At 37.5% G+C, this 20,966-nt stretch overlaps 1 protein-coding gene across 1 annotated transcript; it reads right to left on the reverse strand.

Annotated features, from left to right (window-relative positions):
* Positions 1 to 255: 255 nt before the first annotated feature.
* LOC127215574 (zinc finger protein 664-like) lies at positions 256 to 16,491 on the reverse strand. Its single transcript, XM_051175978.1, has 4 exons — positions 16,277 to 16,491; positions 8,957 to 9,096; positions 3,011 to 3,137; positions 256 to 1,555 (listed from the first exon to the last, which is right to left on the reverse strand). The coding sequence occupies exons 2-4, from the start codon at positions 8,984 to 8,986 to the stop codon at positions 300 to 302; spliced, it is 1,413 nt and encodes a 470-aa protein (XP_051031935.1). The 5' UTR covers positions 8,987 to 9,096; positions 16,277 to 16,491; the 3' UTR covers positions 256 to 299.
* Positions 16,492 to 20,966: the final 4,475 nt, after the last annotated feature.

The raw sequence follows: 20,966 nt of genomic DNA on the forward strand, positions 1-20,966 counted from the left end.
TCTGCCATGCACCTCCATACACTCTGGATATTTCTGGTCAACTAGTTCTGAACTTCAACCCTGACACAAGTTTGATACTATTAACACTAAGATTTCAGACTACAATCACATACTTACAACACATTCTGAGAGATGAGTCAACACTAAAGGTTTTTTTTTCACATTTGCTGCATTATAAAGTCTCTCAAATATATATATATATATATATATATATATATATATATATATATTCTCTGTTGCGTTCCAAGCTTCTCTTTTCATGTAAAGGATTTAGCACTCACCGTATTATGTAAGTTTTCTCACCTATGCGTTTTCATATGTCTTCTAAGATATGAGCCATCCATAAAGGATTTATCACATTCACTACATTTGTAAGTTTTCTCACCTCTGTGTATTCTCTGATGAATTGTAAAATATCCTTTCTGGGTAAAGGATTTACCACATTCATTACATTTGTAAGGTTTCACTCCTCTATGAATTCTCTGATGAATATTAAGATGACTTTTCTGAGTATAGCATTTGTCACAATCACTACATTTGTAAGGCTTCTCTCCTGTATGACTACTTTGATGATGTGTAAGATGGTCTTTCCTGGAAAAGGACTTGTCACATTCACTACATTTGTAAGGTTTCTCTCCTGTATGGATTCTCTGATGAATTTTTAGACTGCCTTTTGAGGAAAAGGATTTTTCACATGCACTACATTTGTAAGGTTTCTCTTCTGTGTGGATTCTCTGATGTGTTTTGTCATCAGAATTTGTGGTAAAAGATTTGTCCCATTCAGTGCAAGGTTTCTCTCCTGTATGCATTCTATGATGTCTTCTCAGAGACAAGGAACCATAGGATTTGTCACATTCACTACTTTTGTAAGGTTTCTGTCCAGTGTGGATTCTGTAATGTCTTTCCAAGTTTGATGTATGAGAAAAGCACTTATTATATTCTGTACAATCACAGAGTTTTTCTCTTCCATGGATTTTGTAATGTTCTTTCAGTTGAAAAAAGTGAAGAAATGATTTACTACATTTTGTACATTTATAGGGTTTCTCTAGTCTAGTATAGGTTCTCTGATGCCCAATGAAGCTTGAGTAAGTCTTGAAGCATTTTCTACCTTTCCAGCACTGGTGTGGTCTCTTCCCATGGTCTGTTTCTTTCAGTGAGATTTCTGTTTTAGAGTCAAAAGCTTTATCATACTCAGTACTTTTGTGTTCTTCCATATGTCTATGAACTCTTTGATTTTGACTAATGATGGAACACAAATTTAAGCAGGTTATTCTCTCTTCATATTTGCATGGTTCTTCTCCAGCATTCCTAGTTTTTGGTCTGTTGAGATTTAAGGTGGCAAAACAGGCATCCCTGTGGTTTCCAAATCTGTACTTGTTGTAATTATCTGCAGTGTCACATGTGTCATAAGGTGTACATTGCCAGGATTCACGAATCACATTGGCAAGCTCATTACATTTATAAATCTTTTCTTGGATATTTTGATGATCATGGATAAAGTGCTTTGTGTCTTGATGGAATTGCTTCTCACATTTACCACTATTGCAATGGTTCTCTGAAAAATTAGTAAAATTGTGAATAATAGCAATGAATGCATGAGTAACAGATTCAACAACTGATGTTTTCCTAGGTTTTCTATGACATATAAACTAGTAACTTTCAGGGACAGCACTATTAACAGAGGAAATTTTCCGTTTCACAATCACTGGCAATCTGACCTACATCAAACCACTGGGACTAAAATAACATACACATACTTTTCTTACATTATGTTTTCCCACATTTTCACATCCTGACTGCAGTTTTCCTTCCCTCCACTCTTCCTGTTCCATCTCCCTGCCTCCACATTCTTCCCCATCAACTCCTCAGTTGTATTCTAAAAGAGGCAGGCCTCACATGGGTGTCAACAAAGCATCTCAAATTAAGTTTAGGTATATCTAATCCCCTTCATTTCTATTAACGCTGTGTGAAGGAACCAACTCTGAGAAATAATTTCCCAATAGCAAGCCAAAGCATTAGGGAAGGACTTGATCCCAATGCCAGGAGACACACAAATAGACCAAACTAAACAACTGTCTTACAGATGTAGAGGACATAGGTCAGTCCTGTGTAGAGACTTCTCATTCTTATACAGAAACTGTACCATGTAGCTGGTCAGACACATAGTTATTTGGGAAGGAAAAAACTTGAGAAAGAAGCTCTATGAAGGATTACATGAAGCATGTTTCCCTGCTTTTGCGTTTCAGAGAGTCACATTACTTGAAACACATAACCCAGATTGGCATGGAACTCACCATGGACTCTCAATTATCCTGCAAAGTAAAAATAATAAAATCATGCTGTGCCTGTACTGAACGTAGCAATCATATCCCAAAATAAATAAATAAGCACAACAGCATTCTCGGGACACACAGCACATTCTATAAAATCTTTTGCATTGTTTATAATTACAAACAGGTGATTATGGGAGTTAAATCCAGTAACAAAATAAAATTATTCTAATTCCATGCAGAGAAAATTCAATATTCTTTGATCTTTGAAATATCCTTTGACTAATACATAGGAAGGCTAAAGAGATCACAGAGAATATAGCATTAGTTTCTATTCTATAGAACAGGGAAAATGAGCTGGGTTCGGTGGCCCATGCCTTTAATCCCAGCACTTGGGAGGCAGAGGCAGGCAGATCTCTGTGAGTTCGAGGCCAGCCTGGTCTACAGAGTGAGTTCCAGAACAGCCTCCAAAGCTACACAGAGAAACCCTGTCTGGAAAAAAACAAAAAACAAAAAACAAAAAACAAAAAACAAAAGAAAACAAAAACAAACAAACAAAAAAAACAAAAAAAAAAAAAAACGAAAAAAAGAAAACATAAATGAAGCACCATTAAAAGGTTATATTGGTAACCACAATTTCTCTCATTTCTGGCATTTTCTAGTTTCACATAGTTTATAGATACACAAAGTAGGGAAATCAAAAGGATGAATCAGGAATTCCATGAGAAGAGAATTCTTACCCACAAAAAGTACATTGTTGTAATTCTCCAACATCACATCCATGTACAAAGACCTCTGAGCACAGTTTAGACAGTCCCATTCCTCCTGTGAGAGGTCCACAGCCACATCCCTGAATGATAACAGACCCTGTAATGGAAAGTTACATATTTTCCATTCAGAGCTTCAAAAAATGATTACTTTGAAATCAAACAAACAAAGTAATGAATTAGAGAGATGTTTGTGATATTGATGAGGCACAGCAATTTTTAAAGGACAAGAGTTTCCTAGCAGTGCTGTATTGCTACTCTTTCAAAGACAATGTATAGTAAGACATAATGTAATGTTTACATCCATTGGGTCTCTCTCCTCCATGAATTTTCTGATGTTTTCTAAGACCCGAGTAGCAGATAAAAGATTTATCACAATCATTAATATGAATAATTAGTCTCCAGTTTGCTAATGTCTGAAAGTCCTTGAAAATGTAGTTTCATTCCCAGCACATTCATGGCACCACAAAACAGAATTTCATATCAGATCCATGATCCAATGCTACACGTCATGGGCAGGACTCATAAACAGAACACGTACTTTCCAGCAAATATATGGAAATACATTAAAAATTACCATTTAATTTTAATAAAGATACTTTCTAAGCTATTTAGAGTCTACTGTACTTTTAATCTCTGTAAAAACAGGATGATGTAATAGTCTTGCCATCAGAAAACTTTTGGAGAATACAACATGCACATTTGAGGTCTAAATTCAGGAATTTTCCTTTATGAAATGTGTGTTGGTATCAACCATAAAATTGCTGTTATGTTTCAGATGGTAAAGTTATAATGAGCAAAAGTGTGCTTTGAAGTTGTACACCTGTTGACCTTGCTTAAATATGGACCCTAGATCAGTGCTCTCTGAAACTGGGTGTAAGGAGTAAGGTTTTTTTCCTTTTGCCACTGGTCTTGTCCCACCACAGCTCCAGCCCCAAGTAACGCATAGAGACTCTGTATTTGATATTATGCTGTTGGCCAGTTATTTGTTTCTATCAGCTAGCTCTGTCTTAAGTATTAACCCATTTCTATGTATTTCCATGTGGTCTTACCCAGAGCGGAGGAACGGCGGTTCTGTTCTCTCCAGACTGTCCATCTTGACTCCTCCTTACTACTTCCTCTTTCCTCCTTGTCTCCTAGTCCCTCCTATCTTCCTTTCCTATTGGCCAACAGTGCTTTATTCATTAACCAGTATGAGAAACATATATACATAATGGCATCTCCCATCATCTCCTCTTTTCTGTCTAAATAAAAAGAAATGTTTTAACCTTAACATAGCAAAATATATCACACAACAGTTATCAAATAAGAATCACAGTTAACACTATTTAGTCCATTAACATTTAGTAAGATTTAAGAAAATATTCCATCATCTATTCTATCTTTGTGAGTCTACAGTCCTATATGTAACTTATCTTTAACCCTAACTAATGAAAACTATAACCATAACTATCTGTCTTCAACTCCTTCAAAGACTACAGAAGGGTAGTATATAAACTCTAGAAATGACAGAAACATCATGCCTTGTCAGTCACCTGAAGTTCAGCCTCCTGGGTTATGTAGAAGGTATGGCAAAGGCAGACAAAGGAGTGTAGATCGACCAGAGACAAGCAAGGAAACCCTTTAACACCAGGAAACTCCTTGGGGGCCCTCTCAAAGGCCCCCATGTCACAGGTGTTTCAAACATTCCCAGTCACAGTGGAGACAATCTCCCACAGGACAATTAAAAATTCTGTGCCTATTATAAAAACTCATACCGCTCTGGATGACAAACTAGTGCGGGAAGTTGAATCAAACATGACAAAAGGAAATAAAAAAACTTATATTTTGGTAAACCTCTTTAAATAGTCAAAGGACTAGATTGAAGGTTAAGATGAATAATAGAATGTTTGACAGGTTACTTGACACAGGGGCGGATGTAACTATCATAACTAATAAATTTTGGCCTTGAAGATGGCCCCTGCATGAGGTAAATGTTCAATTCTTAGGGATTGGAACCCTGTCTTAAGTAAAACAGAGCACGAGATGTCTTGAATGTATAGGACCAGAAGGACAGAGAGGAAGGTTTACACCATATGTGGCTGATGTAGTGATAAATTTATGGGGTCGTGATTTATTAAAGCAATGGAATACACAGATTAACATTCCTCCAGTATTAGATAGGAACCATAAACGACCTCATGATTGTGGAAAAAATATTATAAAGTACTATACAAGACAGATACCAAATATCCAGCCTGTACAAAAACAAAATACAAGTGCTAAACAGAGGAACCAAAAGCCCTACCTTTAAAATGGCTAACAGAGGAACCTGTCTGGGTAGGACAATGGCCTATGACCTCTGAGAAGTTAGAAGCTTTAGAAAGCCTGGTTCAGAAACAGCTAAATGCTGGACATATCGAGGAGTCAACCAGCCCTTGGAATTCTCCTGTATTTGTTATCAAAAAGAAATCTGGTAAATGGAGAATGCTTACAGACCTGAGAGCCATCAATAAAGTTATCCAGCCAATGGGCTCTCTACAGCCTGGAATGCCCTTGACTTCTTTGATACCCAAAGAATGGCCTATTATAGTTATTAATTTAAAGGATTGCTTCTTCACTATACCTTTACAAGAACAAGATAAAGAGAAATTTGCCTTCATGGTACCTAATTACAATAATTCTCAACCGGTGAAGAGATATCAATGGAAGGTTTTGCCATAGAGAATGCTAATAGCCCCCATCCTGTGCCAGTATTTTGTACAAAAACCGCTAGAAATAATTTGTAAACAGTTTCTACAATCCATAATCTGTTATTACATGGATGATATATTGTTACCTGACTCTAAAGGAGAAATATTAGAAAAAATGTTTGAGAAAGTAAAGGAAGTTTTAACTCACTGGGGATTACAAGTTGCACCTGAAAAAATACAAAAAGGAGAGTCTATCAACTACTTAGGATATAAAATAGGTCTACAGAAAATTAGATCACAAAAAGTACAGATCAGGAGAGATCGCTACCAGACTCTTAATGATCTTTCAAAAATCACTACGAGAGATTATTGGAGTATAAGGTCATGATTTAAAAAACTTGAAAATGGCCCTAAAAGGAGACAAGGACTTGAATAGTCCATGAATACTATCAGCTGAAGCTTAAAAGGAATTACAATGGGTAGAAAAGAGGATACTAGAAGCACATGTGGACCGTGTGGATCCAAACCTAGACTGTATTCTGGTTATATTACCATCTAGAGAATATCCTTCAGGGATTTTGATGCAGAGAGAAGATATCATATTACAATGGATATTCCTAGCACATAGACAGAATAAAAAACTAAAAACATATATACACGTGGGCGCCATATGTAAGGAGTAAGGTTTTTCTTCCCCGCCAGTGGTCTTGTCCCACCACAGCTCCAGCCCCAAATAATGCACAGAGGCTCTGTATTTGATATTATGCTGTTGGCCAGTTAATTGTTTCTTATCAGCTAGCTCTGTCTTAAGTATTAACCCATTTCTATGTATTTCCATATGGTCTTACCCAGAGTGGAGGAACGGCGGTTCTGTTCTCTCCAGACTCTCCATCTTGACTCCTCTTACTAATTCCTCTTTCCTCCTTGTCTAGTCCCTCATATCTTCCTTTCCTATTAGCCAACAGTGCTTCATTCATTAACCAGTATAAGAAACATATATACATAATGGTGTAACGAGTAGGGTTTTTCCTCCAGCCGCCAGTCTTGTCCCGCCACCGCGCCTGCCCCAATTAATGCACACTGAGACTCTGTATTTGATATAATCTGTTGGCCCATTACTAGTTTCTTATTGGCTAGCTCTGTCTTAATTATTAACCCATTTTTGCTGATCTATGTATTTCTCTTACTGGGGAGCCGGCCAGCATACTGCTTTCTCCAGACTCTCCACCTTGACTCCTTCTTACTACTTCCTCTTTCCTCCTTGTCTCCTAGTCCCGCCTATATTGCTTTCCTATTGGCCAACAGTGCTTTATTCATTAAACCAGTATGAGAAACATATACAGAATGACATCTCCCATCATAATGGCATCTCCCATCAGCTGGGTTCACATGACTCTATTCCAAAATGCTCAGTTCAGATAATGAGGCCTAGGTACAATGCTGCACCCTGATGGAATACAGAGTTCATGAAAAATTCAATTGAGGTTTTTCTTCAGACTCGGGATTATGAAATCATTGCATATATCCAATGCTCCAAATGTCACGTAAAAATCAAATATTTTGTGAGGCTATGTTAGGAGGAATATTTGCAACCGTGAAGTAAATAGAAAAGCAGAAATAGACAACATTAATGTTACTTGAATTTTTCTAAAAGTTGACACAAACCATCCTAAAAACAACAATTTCATGACCTCTACTGTAGAATATTATGAAATATACATGTAAATACAAAGCATATATGACAGTGCATTCAGATGAAGAAATGTTTTCTCGTATCAAAACAAATGTATTCAATAGAATGAGAAATATTCTAACTGTTCATTAATTTTGAACATATTAGTGCTTTTTGTGAATGACAAAAATAAAACTTAAACCTCTTAATTTCAACTTTATTTTTCTCATCCTTATTTGAGTTAATTCATCTCACAGGATTTTAGCATAGACATGTATTACTTGTGATTACTTCTTTATTTTTCAAAACTAGAATGCACAGTGTTGTATAATGTCACAAGTGTGCACCAGTCTGATAACATGACTCAGCAGTAAAAGGCACTTTCTGTTCTTCTAGAGAAACCTATTTTTATTCTCTCTAAACACATGGAAATTAACTACAACATCTGACTGCAGTGCATTGTGTTTGGTGCTGACCTCAGGGATCCAGGGGTATAAGGTATCATTCAGTGTACATAAAAATGAGCAGATAAACCCTCATGTACTTAAATAAAATATCATTGTAAAGAAAGAAATAGAAACATTGTCACAACTTCAGAATTTCAGAACTCTTCAGCAATTGGAAAAACATAAGCTAGAAAGGGCCTTCTGTCTCAAGAAGTAAAGAGTAATGTGATTTAGAGGGACATTTGTTTATGCTTGAAAATTGATGACTTATGTGTAGAACCAAGACACTACTTTCTAGAAAATTCTTACTAATATATTCCACATATTGCCATACAAATGTGGAGACAGCACTGCTTGGTCCCTTCTGCTAATGAAAGAAAAGATGAAGAAAAAATAAGAATTTTCTAAAGAGAGTTACACAATAGAAATCTCTCCTGAGACTCATACATTTCCAGTGTCACCACATGCCTCATCACTGTGTGACATAATATGACAAAAAGAGAAAACCAAAATACTGTAAACATCATTTCTTCACAGACACAACAACTTTCTAGTATGATAAGCCACATATTCCTTCCATCATCTGGGCTCTCTTAGGTGCTAAAATATTTACGATTAGGGTTCAGGATAGTGAGTCTTTTCTAATTCTACTCTTCTATAAAGTGCTCCATGACATGACTGAAAAGGTCCATGTAATAGTTATGTCCATGTTCTCAAGCCTGTTTCTGGAAAACTGTCCATTCCCCAAATGGAACTATTTGGCACATGAGACAATCCTTCCTCACTATTCAAACAGAATACAACTCCATTCTATGGAAAAATGGCCATCAATATATTTCTTGAGTGTCATATACAATAGCTTGTGTTTTAGAACTTTATACATCAAGTCTAAAGTCCATGGAATTTCATACCCTCACAGTATAAAATCAAGGAAAATATAATGGGACCAGTCCCTGCTACATAGTTGAAAGATTTAAAGACATAATCTTGAATATAAGAAAAGAAAAAAGCAGATAAATAAGGCAAAAATAAACATTTTCAACAACATTGACAGTGGTAGAGAATCAAAAAATCTAAATTATTTCAATAATAAGAACAATTTTCAGAGAAATGTGGATATCACACTGACCTGGAGAGCATTTATCACAAAAGCATTCATTGTTCTCTTTGCTCTTCTCTGAGTTTCTCACACAGGAAAAAATAAATAAATAAAAATAAAAACCTGGAATTCTTGTTGAAATTTCACATCTAGTTGTCAAAAACAGAAATCTGAAAAGAAAAGAAAACAACTCTGTTTTGGTCAATGCCATACCATACAAAAAGATCCCACAAAGCCAAAACGATATCAGAAATCTTGTCAACATTCTGACCACAAGAGAACATGAAAGGAAACATTTTGAGTGGTAAGAGAACATGACTATGAACCTTATCATTGTACCCAGAAACATAGGCTCTTAAAAATCATGCAGAAGCAAGGGTACATGAAGAAGGGTAGAAAATGACATATCATCCACTCAAGGCACACTGCAGATCATGATCAGAGGAAAAATTGACATAGAAATATCAGAGATAAAATAGCAATGGCAATCCAGGAAATAAGGCACTTTACAAAATGAATAGTTAAGTAGGGCAGCTTGGAAGTACAGTTTTATTTTCAACACACAAAACAGCAAACTACCATTTCTAACTAGAAGGAAGAAAATTACTACACCTCATATTACCCACAAAAAGATAGGAAACAAATCATGAATAAAAGCCCTATGATATGAAAATACCAGTAGAAAGGGATGTCATAAGAGAAACTTCAAGACATTTTATAACTCCCGGATGGACAATAAACTGGGGAAAACACTTTGTTCAGTAATTCTTTGGAAAATATACTCCCTGATTCAATAAAACATGAAGTGGTATTTTATGTGACTAATATCTAAAAATCTCACAGAGGATACCTGAGTTTCACATGGAAAGGCCACTCCTGATCAGGCCATTGGTAAAACAGAATATACAAAAATTTAAAAATTCCTTTAAAAAAAAAGAAAAATAATGTTTGCATTCACTAAATCAGGAGTAAGTCAAACATCATTTTACCCAGTGCCACTTTTCCCCCAGCATGCATAGGTACTATCAGGAAAAAACACAACCCAGTAAAGAACAGAGGAATGCAAGCAAGCAGCTTTTGGTTTACTGTCACGATTTTGCTATGATTTCCTGCTTAGAGAAGCTATTAGCATCAATTGCTTACACAAGACACAGAACCTGGTGCCCTGTCCTCAGTGGCAGCACAGGCCTTCAGGAAAGTTTGCTTTTCCCTGAGGATGAGCAAATGGGATGATTGCCTTTGTCATTATCTTCTCAGGGAAACAGAAACAGTAAATTTATGATCTTGGGTTAATAAACTGTGTTGAACATAAGTGCAAGAAATTTTAGAATCTTTTAGTGCAGGGTTAAATTAGGTTATTGCGTCTATCTGACAGTAAGGTAAAACTAGATCATGCTTATTCTTTCCACCCATCTGGGCAGGTATAAATCAACAGCTTTGGGTGTTTAGTAATTCTATGTTCTTTGATATCTGAGGATGTCTTAGATGGAATGTTTTTGCCTGTGCACTAAATACTGACCAAATGAATTTATAGGGATAATTGCAAGAAGACAGATTTCTGTAATTACATAGGAGATGGGAAGTAGGGACCTCATAGCGGGGTGCAGGTCTCACACATAGCTAAGGGGTGTAATCTGTAAATTAAGACCTGGGAATGGAAAACAAGCTTCACCTATAGCTAAGTTATATAATCAGTAAACCAAATGCGTGACAGAGATTGTGAATAGTAAATGATCAGATAGTGCTGAACTATGAGGAGCAAATCCCAAATTTGTTACAGAGAGGAATAAGATACAGGAAGAATCTACAGCAAGATTTTTTCGAGACAGGGTATCTCTGTATTGTTTTGGAACCTGTCCTGGAACTAGCTCTGTAGACCAGGCTGGCTTCGAACTCACAGAGATCTGCCTTCTTCTGCCTCCCAAGGGCGGGGACTAAAGGCCATCAATGCCCAGCTGAAACATCCACTTTTATTGGTAAGACTATAAGGCCAAAGATGACCTTCATATTGGTGTATTTCCATCACCCAGAACCACTAGCTCTGGTGGGTCATTTCAAGAAATGAAGGCAGTATAATTTCTGTGTGATCTCTTAGCTTGTAACAGAATTTCTTTGGACCCTTGAAGATTATTAAACTCTTTCTTTATTGGCTTCTCACTGATATCTTCACTTGTCTGTCTTCACAGTATTACTCAGCTGTTTTCATTGTAATAAATTTAACACATTGTCAAAACTTGTTTTGATCCTGGGAAGAAAGTTCATCTCTGTGCTTTCTCAAAATTTCACATCAATTCAGGATTACTGTTTCTGTTTTGCAGGATTTCCCCATCTTGACGGAAATTGTTATGCATCCTTACAGTGTAGAAATCTCCCTGTCAGTTATGTTTCCACATCTGACTGTGAACAAGAAAGCTGTGTCAGTGTTCACAAACCATGTGTATATTCTTACGTGTTCTATCTGCTGTTGCTTTTCACATTTATGTGGGTCAGTGAATAATTCATTGTTTCAAGAATCCAAAACTTCAGGGCTGGAGAGATGACTCAGAGGTTAAAAGCATTGGCTGCACTTCCAGAGGTCCTGAGTTCAATTCCCAGCAACCACATGATGACCCACAACCATCTATAATGAGATCTGGTGCCCTCTTCTGATGTGCAGGTGTGCATGCCAGCAGAATACGGAATACACATGATACATCTTTTTTATAAAAAAAAATCAAAACTTCAAGTAATAAGTCGATTCTTTTGTGAAATTTTTGCTCATTTGGTTGTTAAAGAATCATCACACTGACTTGAATGGTGGCTGCAGTACATTGGATTCTGACTGACACTGTCTCTAACTTCTTTTTGTTGCATTTTCTGCATAATCCGCTTGTTGAAATCTTGAGTATGGACAGTGACCAGGCAGAGATGGGATCTCTTCTTCATTACTTCTGGAGTTTATAATTTGAAATGTGTACTTACTGCTTTTCAGCATGCTTCATTCAAAATACTTGCTTGCTTATTTAAATGATTTTTATTTCTTTGCTTTTTTTCTTATTTAAATGATTTTTATTTCTTTGCTTTTTTTCTTTATTTTATGATACATTCTGGAATCAATTTCCCATAATAGGAAAAGCTGTGCTGTAGGCTGTTTCTTCAAACGTTGGAATTTAACATTTTCCACGCATATTTTTATTGCATTAATTTTTTTTTCAGTGCCAGCCTTCCAACTGGTACACGAATGTTTATGATCCATTGTATATATAGAATCAGAACCAGTATTATATTTTCTGTCCCAGTAGATACTTTCACCATTACCACTGGCTGATGAGGCTGACTAATATGCAACACCTGTGTGGGTGGGTGGGAGTGTTATCTTGGTGATATTCACAAGGTCAATGATACTGTTCTGGTTCATTGGTCTCTATCTCAACTCTTCTGGTATTTTCATGTTCTCTTGCTCTGCTGGCTCTGCAATCTGGAATAACCGCTGGGAAACTCAAGCTATCCCCTGGGATTGTTCTGTATTCTCTGTGCACCCTCAGTTTTCTCCTGACTATTTTTTGTGATTTGTATTCAGCTTATTTTTTTCCTTCGATGTTGCTTACATTCTTTCTCCCATATTGTGCCATACTTGCTGGGCTTTGATCCACATCTCTGATTTCATCTTTATGGCTGTGTGCTCATTTTTTCACTCAATCTCTGTATGTGACTAGTTATGAACCCCTGAAATAGCCATTGCACATTGCATACTAAGTGTCTTTAACAGAGAGCTGTAGAGATGGCTCAGTTTAAGAGCACTGGCTGCTCTTCCAGAGGACCAGAGTTCAATTCCCAGCAACCACATGGTGGCTCACAATGATCTGTAGTGAAATCTGGTGCCCTCTTCTGGCCTGCAGGTATACATGCAAACAGGACACTGCATACATAATAAATCTTGAAAAAAAAAAAAAAAAAAAAAAAAGCTTTCATGGACAGAAGCTGCTCCAGTTTATGGTGTGGGAAAAAAAAAAAAAGTTTGAGCATTTAACAAGCAGCATATCATGAATATATTAATTATTCTCTATGTCAGGTCACCCTCCAACTCATAGATTCTTGGCCAGATTTCCAATATATTGCAAATGTGCCTTTCTCTAAAACTGCCCAAAAATTTAAAAAGAATGTATTTCATTACACAGAAATCTATCCTTCCGCTATGACACTGTTTTAGGAAAGCAAGAGAAGCACTAACCAAGCAGTAACACAGCTTTAGTGTCTAGTGCTGACACACACAGGATCACCTGATGTACATCTAAACTCTGAGCCTGAGTTAAGTTAAACTGAATGTTTTATATCCATCTAGTTCTCTGTTTGCCTCCCAAACTTCTACACACGGCAATATCACAGAGACACAGATTCTGACTGGCTCTATTATGTTTGTTCACTAGAGTTTGCTAAATTTTCTCATATGCAGAAACCTCTCTGCAAGGAACAAAATACAGCAGAACTCGTACTTCTGTTGGTCAATGAGAGGATATTCATTACAGAGAAGACTTAATTGGACACCACAAGGGTAATGACCAGCTAGTTTCTGATCTTTCCTTGTCACTCTCAAGATCCTGTGCTCCTTCAGTGTCAAGACATACTTTACCTGGCAGGTAGGTAGTATGTATGACACAGAGGTTCCACATCCAGGTGAGGTCATTGATACCTCTCCTCCCCCACAAATACACACAGTACGTTTTGGCACTTTGAACACTATCAACGAAGAGTATAAAATATGTCTTAGACACTATCCTGCTGTTACTAGTGGTCTGTTGTCTTCTCACCATTACCAAGTTGAATGAAAATCACCAACTGATGCAGAACGTGGGTTTTATAGCTTATTTCAAAAATAATCAGATCTGAACTTTCTTGTGGAATATTTATAATTATTGACACTCAGTTTTATGTTACTAACAATTTGGATTATGTTACTATCTTACCTCCACTTATGCCTGTGAATAGATACTTTTTTTTTTCCTTTTTTTAGTAACAATAGACACACTGTGTTGAGTAAGTCTGGAAAGAGTTGATACCCCTATCTCTATTCTGAGTTCACTGGATTGTTTACATTTTTCCACATTTAGTGCAATGTTGGATTTACAAATGTGGCATTAATAGTACATTATGCTAAGGTATGTTCTTCCTATTCATATCTTTGATAATAAATGAATGTAAAAATTTCCAACATCGCTATTATGAATATATCAACACAATCATATTCCTTCCCTCAGAATCTATAAATAGCTGTCTTACACTGATATGTCTATACTTGTTGAAACCGACTTGTATATCTCAGTTTTGGTGGGAAATATATATGGATATCACATTTGTGGTTTCTGCAACCTTTGATTGAATTTCTCCTATTTGCAGTAGTTTCCATTCCCTCCAGGAGTTAGAATAAAGCCTTAATGTGCCATTTTCTCAACTTCATTTTTGGCCACTTCATTAACATGAATTTTTTTTATTGTTAGTTTCTTTTTTTTTAAGTCGAGGGTTCAGCTTATACCTGTTGCTCATCTAATAACAGTTAAATATAACTTGGTATGAGGAATGGTGAGATTAAAGAGTTGCCAGCAGACAATGCCCCTCTAGATTTGCCTTTTATTTCATGTGTATGGGTACATGGGCAGCATATATGCTTGTGCAGTATGAATCACCGTACCTTGATATTTGTGTGGAGGGACACACAGTCAATTATGCAGAAGGTAAGACCTTATTAACATATTTGCTTGAGTTTTATGTCTGGTATATCTACAATACTATCATTGTTAAAAGTATTTAACAAAGTTGAAGTTGAATGATGTTGAGGGGCTTGTGGAGTGGAATTTATAAAATAAAACACCACACAAAGACAGTGCAATGTGTTCAGTATTTGCTCATGGGTAACCGTGTTCTCGTTTTCATTAGTACATGACTGAATCACAAGGTCTAAGCACTATTCAGAGGCACACATAGACACAGCCCAGCGTGGAATGTCTCTCATTGACAGTTTAGTATATATATTTTCATCTGTCCCTTTGCAGACTACATTCTCTCTTTCCCTGAATGTAGCAATAAAGCAGCTTCTTCCCTAAGCATATACATTCTTCCTGTGCTGAGTTCCTTTGACACGTGCAAGTAATACTATGGCAGTAATCCAAGAACAGTCAACAAAAACAATCTTCTCTAATGTAGCTGACTCTGTTTCTTTAATATCAGACTTACATTGTGCATGAAATTTGGAGGAAAAACAAGTGGTGTCAGCACATGTTGGATGAGAATTGTTTTCCTAGGGTGATGCAAATGCATCTACTCATTCAACTGAAAGCTGACAACAGAAATTATTATGGATAACACTTATGTCAAACTTGTTGATCCAATGAGCTTCATTGGGATTACATCCAGGTAATGTGAATTTCTCAAGTTCCTCATATATAGAAAAATTCTCTCAGATTTTCTGGCAGCTGACGACCAAGCTGCTCTGTGTAGCAAGGTAAGGCTTAACAATGTCTTTTATGACTGCCTGTATAAGACTGGTGAACTATGTCCCCAAAAACATCATAGAGGAGCCTAGAGTAACTAAGTGTGCATTTGTCATTTTAATTGATACAGAGGCCATTTGTATTACACTTCCTACACAAAGTTATTCTTGACATATCTCCAATGATGTTGGTAGCCAATTGTAGCTAGTGAGTTTAACAACAGCAAGAACATAGCTACCATGTCATTCCAATTCATATTTAATAGTTAATATAATTCCTTCCTTTTCTAGGGAGACTAGGTTCCTTACTGAATAACTGACAGGCTTCACGCTATAGGAAATTTGGAGCTTCTACAGGGTATGAGAGTCCAGGGAAATGATATGCAAGTTGTAATGTTCTAAGCATATGAAAGCTCAAATATGTTATACAATTCCAATAATCTAATATAGGTATGATGATATGAAAGCTTGAGTAAACTGTGAGGGTCTGAGATGATGATTTAAGGTATATAAATGCAACTTTTAAAAAACAAGTGAAAATGATTTCAGGTACACAAAAAAAAAATTCAGACTTCTATACCTCTCTTTATGCCATTGTTATATTGATTTCAAATTTCAGAGTTTTGACATTAATCAATGGAATTAACATTTCTCCCCTAAAATTCGTAACTTTACCATCTTACAAGGATATTTTGGCAAACAGAAAATCAATGAAAAAAAAAAGCAGGATTTGTCCAGGTCACATTATTAGAAATTTATCGACAAAGGAAGAAGACACCCACAGCAATGGCTCACAGCCAGCTTCCTTATGGATAGCAGAGAAACTGCTCGCACCCCGGGTCTTGGGTCTCCTCCTTCCTGGGTCCCAGCCATGCAGCTCCTCTCACCTGGGAGGTTCCAGGGCCGCCGGGCTGCGGTTCCCGCCACTGCGCTGCTGACTGTGACTTTCCCAGGCTGCACGCGCGGAGACTGCGGCTCCGGAGTTTTCAGGTCCCCGAGGACCCGGCCAGGTCTTCCTTACCCTGATCAGGACCATGCAGCTCCCGGAGACCAACAAGGAATGGCGGACCTTCCGGTTCCTTCAGTCCGGTTCTTTGCAACGGATCCTCCTCGTCCCGCCCACTACACCGCGCTTCCTATTTTGTGTTTTCCAGTACACCATCCGATCGCGGGCTTTTTTTATTAGTTTCCCAATTCTCCTCGACTCCATAAATTCTTTCCCAATAAACTCCTCTGATCACGCTACGTCCCTGCCCTTTCCAGAACCGGTCCCTCCCACTCTGTCTCCCTCTGCCGCTGTCAGGCTGCCCTGAACCCGCTCTGCGCAGACTCCCCACACGCTTGCTGCCAGCCTAGAGCAGAACTGCATCCAGGATCTGACCCCACAGTGAGCTCTGAACCCTTAAGACACAAGTTATCCCGCCTAACTTCTCATCTTGGGACACCTGCCTCCTGGGATAAAAGCACTCAGCAAAAGTAAACTAACTTACTAAAATCTAATGCTCAAGTCCCATTCCCAACACAAACTAAAACTAGATAAAAGAGGTTTTGGATCATATCACAAACCGTATCTGTAACCCCCTAAGGAGAGCAATTTAAATGACATCCAATATACAGAATTCAAAAAGCTGAGTCATGTTCAAGGAGGTAACAGCATGTAAAATACATAAATCAACTCAAATAGGATTGGAACACACAATGATTCATGGGTAAGAAAACACTAACAAATGCCTGAAGGAGATGAGAACGATGTAGGACACGAAAAATGAATTCCTGTGAAACATTTTAGTTTGCAGAGTAAGGATATGGGAAAGGGGCAAGAAAATACTTCTTGCAAGAGGAATATAGAAAATCATAAAGAATGGAATTGACATGGGAGGAAAGAACAGAAATTATGAGAACAAGAAGGGTTACTATGGCGATGGGGCTAGTGGGCTGATCTTGTTAAATAGGGCTAGTTACTGAATCATCAAACCTTTGTGGAATAACTGAAGGCTCTAAATGTACAGCCAAGAGAAAGCCAGAGTAAGAAAAAAGTTTCTCACAGGTCTTGGCCCACAACAAGGGAAATAGGCCCCCAACCCCGGAACAAATGATTCCAGATGAACAGCCCTGTCTGGGTCAGTCCTGGCCAACAGACAGTCTTGGCACTTTCCAAGTCATTCTATGGTTTATCTTTTGAATAAGAACAGGTCATACCTGGGTGATCTCTCAAACATAAGATCATACTTTATAACCAATCACTTGTGCCCCATGCATGTATGCTGATTTGTGGTCTTCTCTATAAAAAGAACCTGGACCCTTTGAGGGCTGTGCAGCTTTCCCTGAGATTGCTGTCATCCGAGTGCACTCGTTCAATAAACACCTCTTGCTTGTTGCATCTCTTGGTTTTTGTGTTTGTATCACCGGGCTCTCCCACTGGCCTATTAGGACCCTGGAATTAAGGTCTACCACCTTTAGTAGCTAAAAAGCACTAACAAACAAAACAAAACCCAAACTGAAGTGAAGCAAGAAATGAAAAATGTTATAAGCCTACATAATAATTCAAAGAGATCAGGTAGAGGAGACAAACTATCAGGCTTGAAAACAAGGGGGGAGGAGCTGTATGGATAGCTTGACCCAAGAAAATAACAAAATGTTCCATGCAAGTAAAAGGTTAAAGTGAAATTCCAGCAGCACGTTCTACTCTTATGTGAAATATTCTAAATTTCAGACACAGTAACTCACTCTGGAGAGTTTTGCTGTAAAGCTGATAATAATTTCTACCACTATGCAAAATGAGATGCCACTAAAAGGCCACCTCTACCCTTCCCTCACAGACCTCCACTACTTCCAGCCAAGTATCCAGAATTACATGATTAGCAATATTCACGTGGAGAAAGACGTTTCAGGAACTCAAGATTTTGAAAGGAAATGGGTGCCTCAGGATGTGAGTGTTCATTTCAATCAGCCCATTAGCACCCCAGGGCTGAATTTATCTTTATAGCTTTACCCGAAGATGTTGAAATTGTGGTTTTATTAACAGGAAGTTTGTCTGCCATTCTGACAGAAATAAGATGGTATCTCAGAGTTGCCTTGATTTGCGTTTCCCTGATGGCTAAGGATGTTGAGCACTTTCTTAAGTGTCTTTCAGCCATTTTGGATTCCTCTATTGAGAATTCTCTATTCAGTTTTGTACCCCACATTTTAATTGCATTATTTGGTTTTTGGTGACTAGTTTCTTGACTTCTTTGAGTGTTTTGGAGAGCAGCCTTCTGTCAGATGTGGGGCTAATGATCCAAGAAGATAGGTGGGACTAGGTTTTGAGGAGGATTCTGGAAAATATAGGCAGAGAGGAGTTGTCAAGAGATCCCAGGAAGTGACGTAGCTGGACAGAAACTGCTAATCACTAACCATAAATGTCTTGAGGTCTGTGTAGACAGGTAGGAAGTGATGTAGCTGGAAAGACTCAGAATGTAAGCAGAGACGAACAAGAAATTTCTCTCTTCTTTGCAGACACACTGAGTCAGTCACCATGTAGGAGGACAGAGGAGTTTCCAGACCTTTCTCTAGTAGGAGAAGACCATGAGGAAATACTTAGATTAATAGAAAATGTGTTAATAATTAAGTCAGAGCTAACCAATAAGAAACCATAGCCAATGGGCAACACTTTCATAATTAATAGAAGTCTCTGTGTTTTATGGACCAGGTTGGCAGGAAAGTTCTCATTACGCAAGAATACATAAAAAAAAAAAAATCATCCACCATGACCAAGTACACTTCATCCCAGAGATACAGGGTTGGTTCCACATAATCCACCAAATAAACAAACTGAAAGAAAAAACAAAACAAACAAAAACAAACCAAAAAAAAAAAAAAAAACCACATGATCATCTCATTAGATGCTAAAAAAAAAAAAAAAAAAAAAAAAAAAGTCTTGAACATAATCCAGCACCCTTTCTTGGAGAGATCAAGATCACAAGACCATATATAAACATAATAAAGGCAATATACAAGCCAACACCCAACATCAAATTAAATGGAGAGAAACTCAAAGTGAGTTCCGTGAGGATAATGAGTATAAATCTCTGATTTCCTTTTATTCTGAAAGGAAATTAAATATTTTCCTTTAAAATAGTTGCTGTGGTCATGGTATCTTTTCTGAGCAGTAAAACCCAAACTAAGATAACTACACTTGTAAGGTTTCTTTCCTAGATGAATTCCATGATGTATTGAGAAAAAAGCAAATAGTAAAGGATTTCTCACATTCGCTGCATTTGTAAGGTTTCTCTTTAGTAAGTATTCTCTGATGTACTAATGTCATTTTTCTATCAGCTTAGCAGTTGCACCTGACTGTGACCCCATGACCCAACATGTAGTTTTTAACTAAGTCACTCATGTTCTATTTACCAGTAAAGACTCAGGAGTCAGATGTTGAGGTAACACCTGCTAGTTCAGAAAGGCCAAGAAATAACAAAATGACTTACAAACAGAGTTTCTCCAAACATCTCAAACCAGAAGACCACAAACTTCCAAGTCACTCCCTAATCATTTCTGTGTGCCTTATCAGTCTTTCATAACCCTTCCTACTTCCTATGGATAATTCCAATCAGTTAGTTCTGGGTTCTGCCCCCAATCCAAGGTTGATATAATTAAAATTCGGGTTTCACAGTGTGATCAAATATCCCAGAACATATTCCAAGAGCCAAATCTACAAAAAAAAGGAATTTTCACATTTGCTCCATTTCTAAAGTTTCTCTAATGTATGTATTATTGGATGAGTTCTGAGATTGCCTTTTCTGGTTAAGGAGTTGTTACATTCACCATATTTATAAAAATTTTTCCTGTATGTGTTCTGTAATGAATTCTAAGAGATGAGTCCCAGCTAAAGGATTTGTCAGGTTTCTCTCCTGTGTGTATTCTCTGGTGAGTTCTAAGATTTCCTTCCTCGGTAATAGATTATTTTTCTCCTTTTGCTATATTTGTAAGTTTTCTTTCCTGTATGTATTCTCTGATGAGTTCTAAACATCACTTTCTTAGTAAATGATTTGTCACATTTACTACATTTGTAAGGCTTCCTTCCTGAGTGGATTTTCTGATGGCTCTTAAGATGGTCCTCTGTGGTAAAGGATTTGTCACATTCACTACATTTGTAAGTCTCTCCTGTGTAGGTTCTCAGATGTATTCTGAGAAATGAAGCACTCAGCAAGGATTTGTCACACCCTTTGAGAGGTGTGCAGCTTTCCCTGAGATTGCTGACACCCGAGTACGCACTCGCTCAATAAACGCCTCTTGCTTGTTGCATCTCCTGGTTTGCTGTTTGTGTCGCAGGGCTCTCCCATCGGCCCATCAGGACCCTGGAATTAGGGTCTTACAACATGTCCCCTTTTCATTTCTGATTTTGTTGATATGGATATCCTCTCTGTGTCTTTAGGTTAGTTCTGATAAAGATTTGTCTATCTGGTTGATTTTCTTAAAGAACCAACTCTGTCTCACTGATTCTTTGTATTGTTTTTGTTTCTATTTAATCATTTCAGCCCTCAGTTTGATTATTCCCAACCATCTCCTCCTCCTGGGTGAGTTTGCTTCTTTTTGTTC

This window comes from Phodopus roborovskii, unplaced genomic scaffold, assembly GCF_943737965.1.
Source record: "Phodopus roborovskii unplaced genomic scaffold, PHOROB, whole genome shotgun sequence".
Classification (NCBI taxonomy): domain Eukaryota; kingdom Metazoa; phylum Chordata; class Mammalia; order Rodentia; family Cricetidae; genus Phodopus; species Phodopus roborovskii.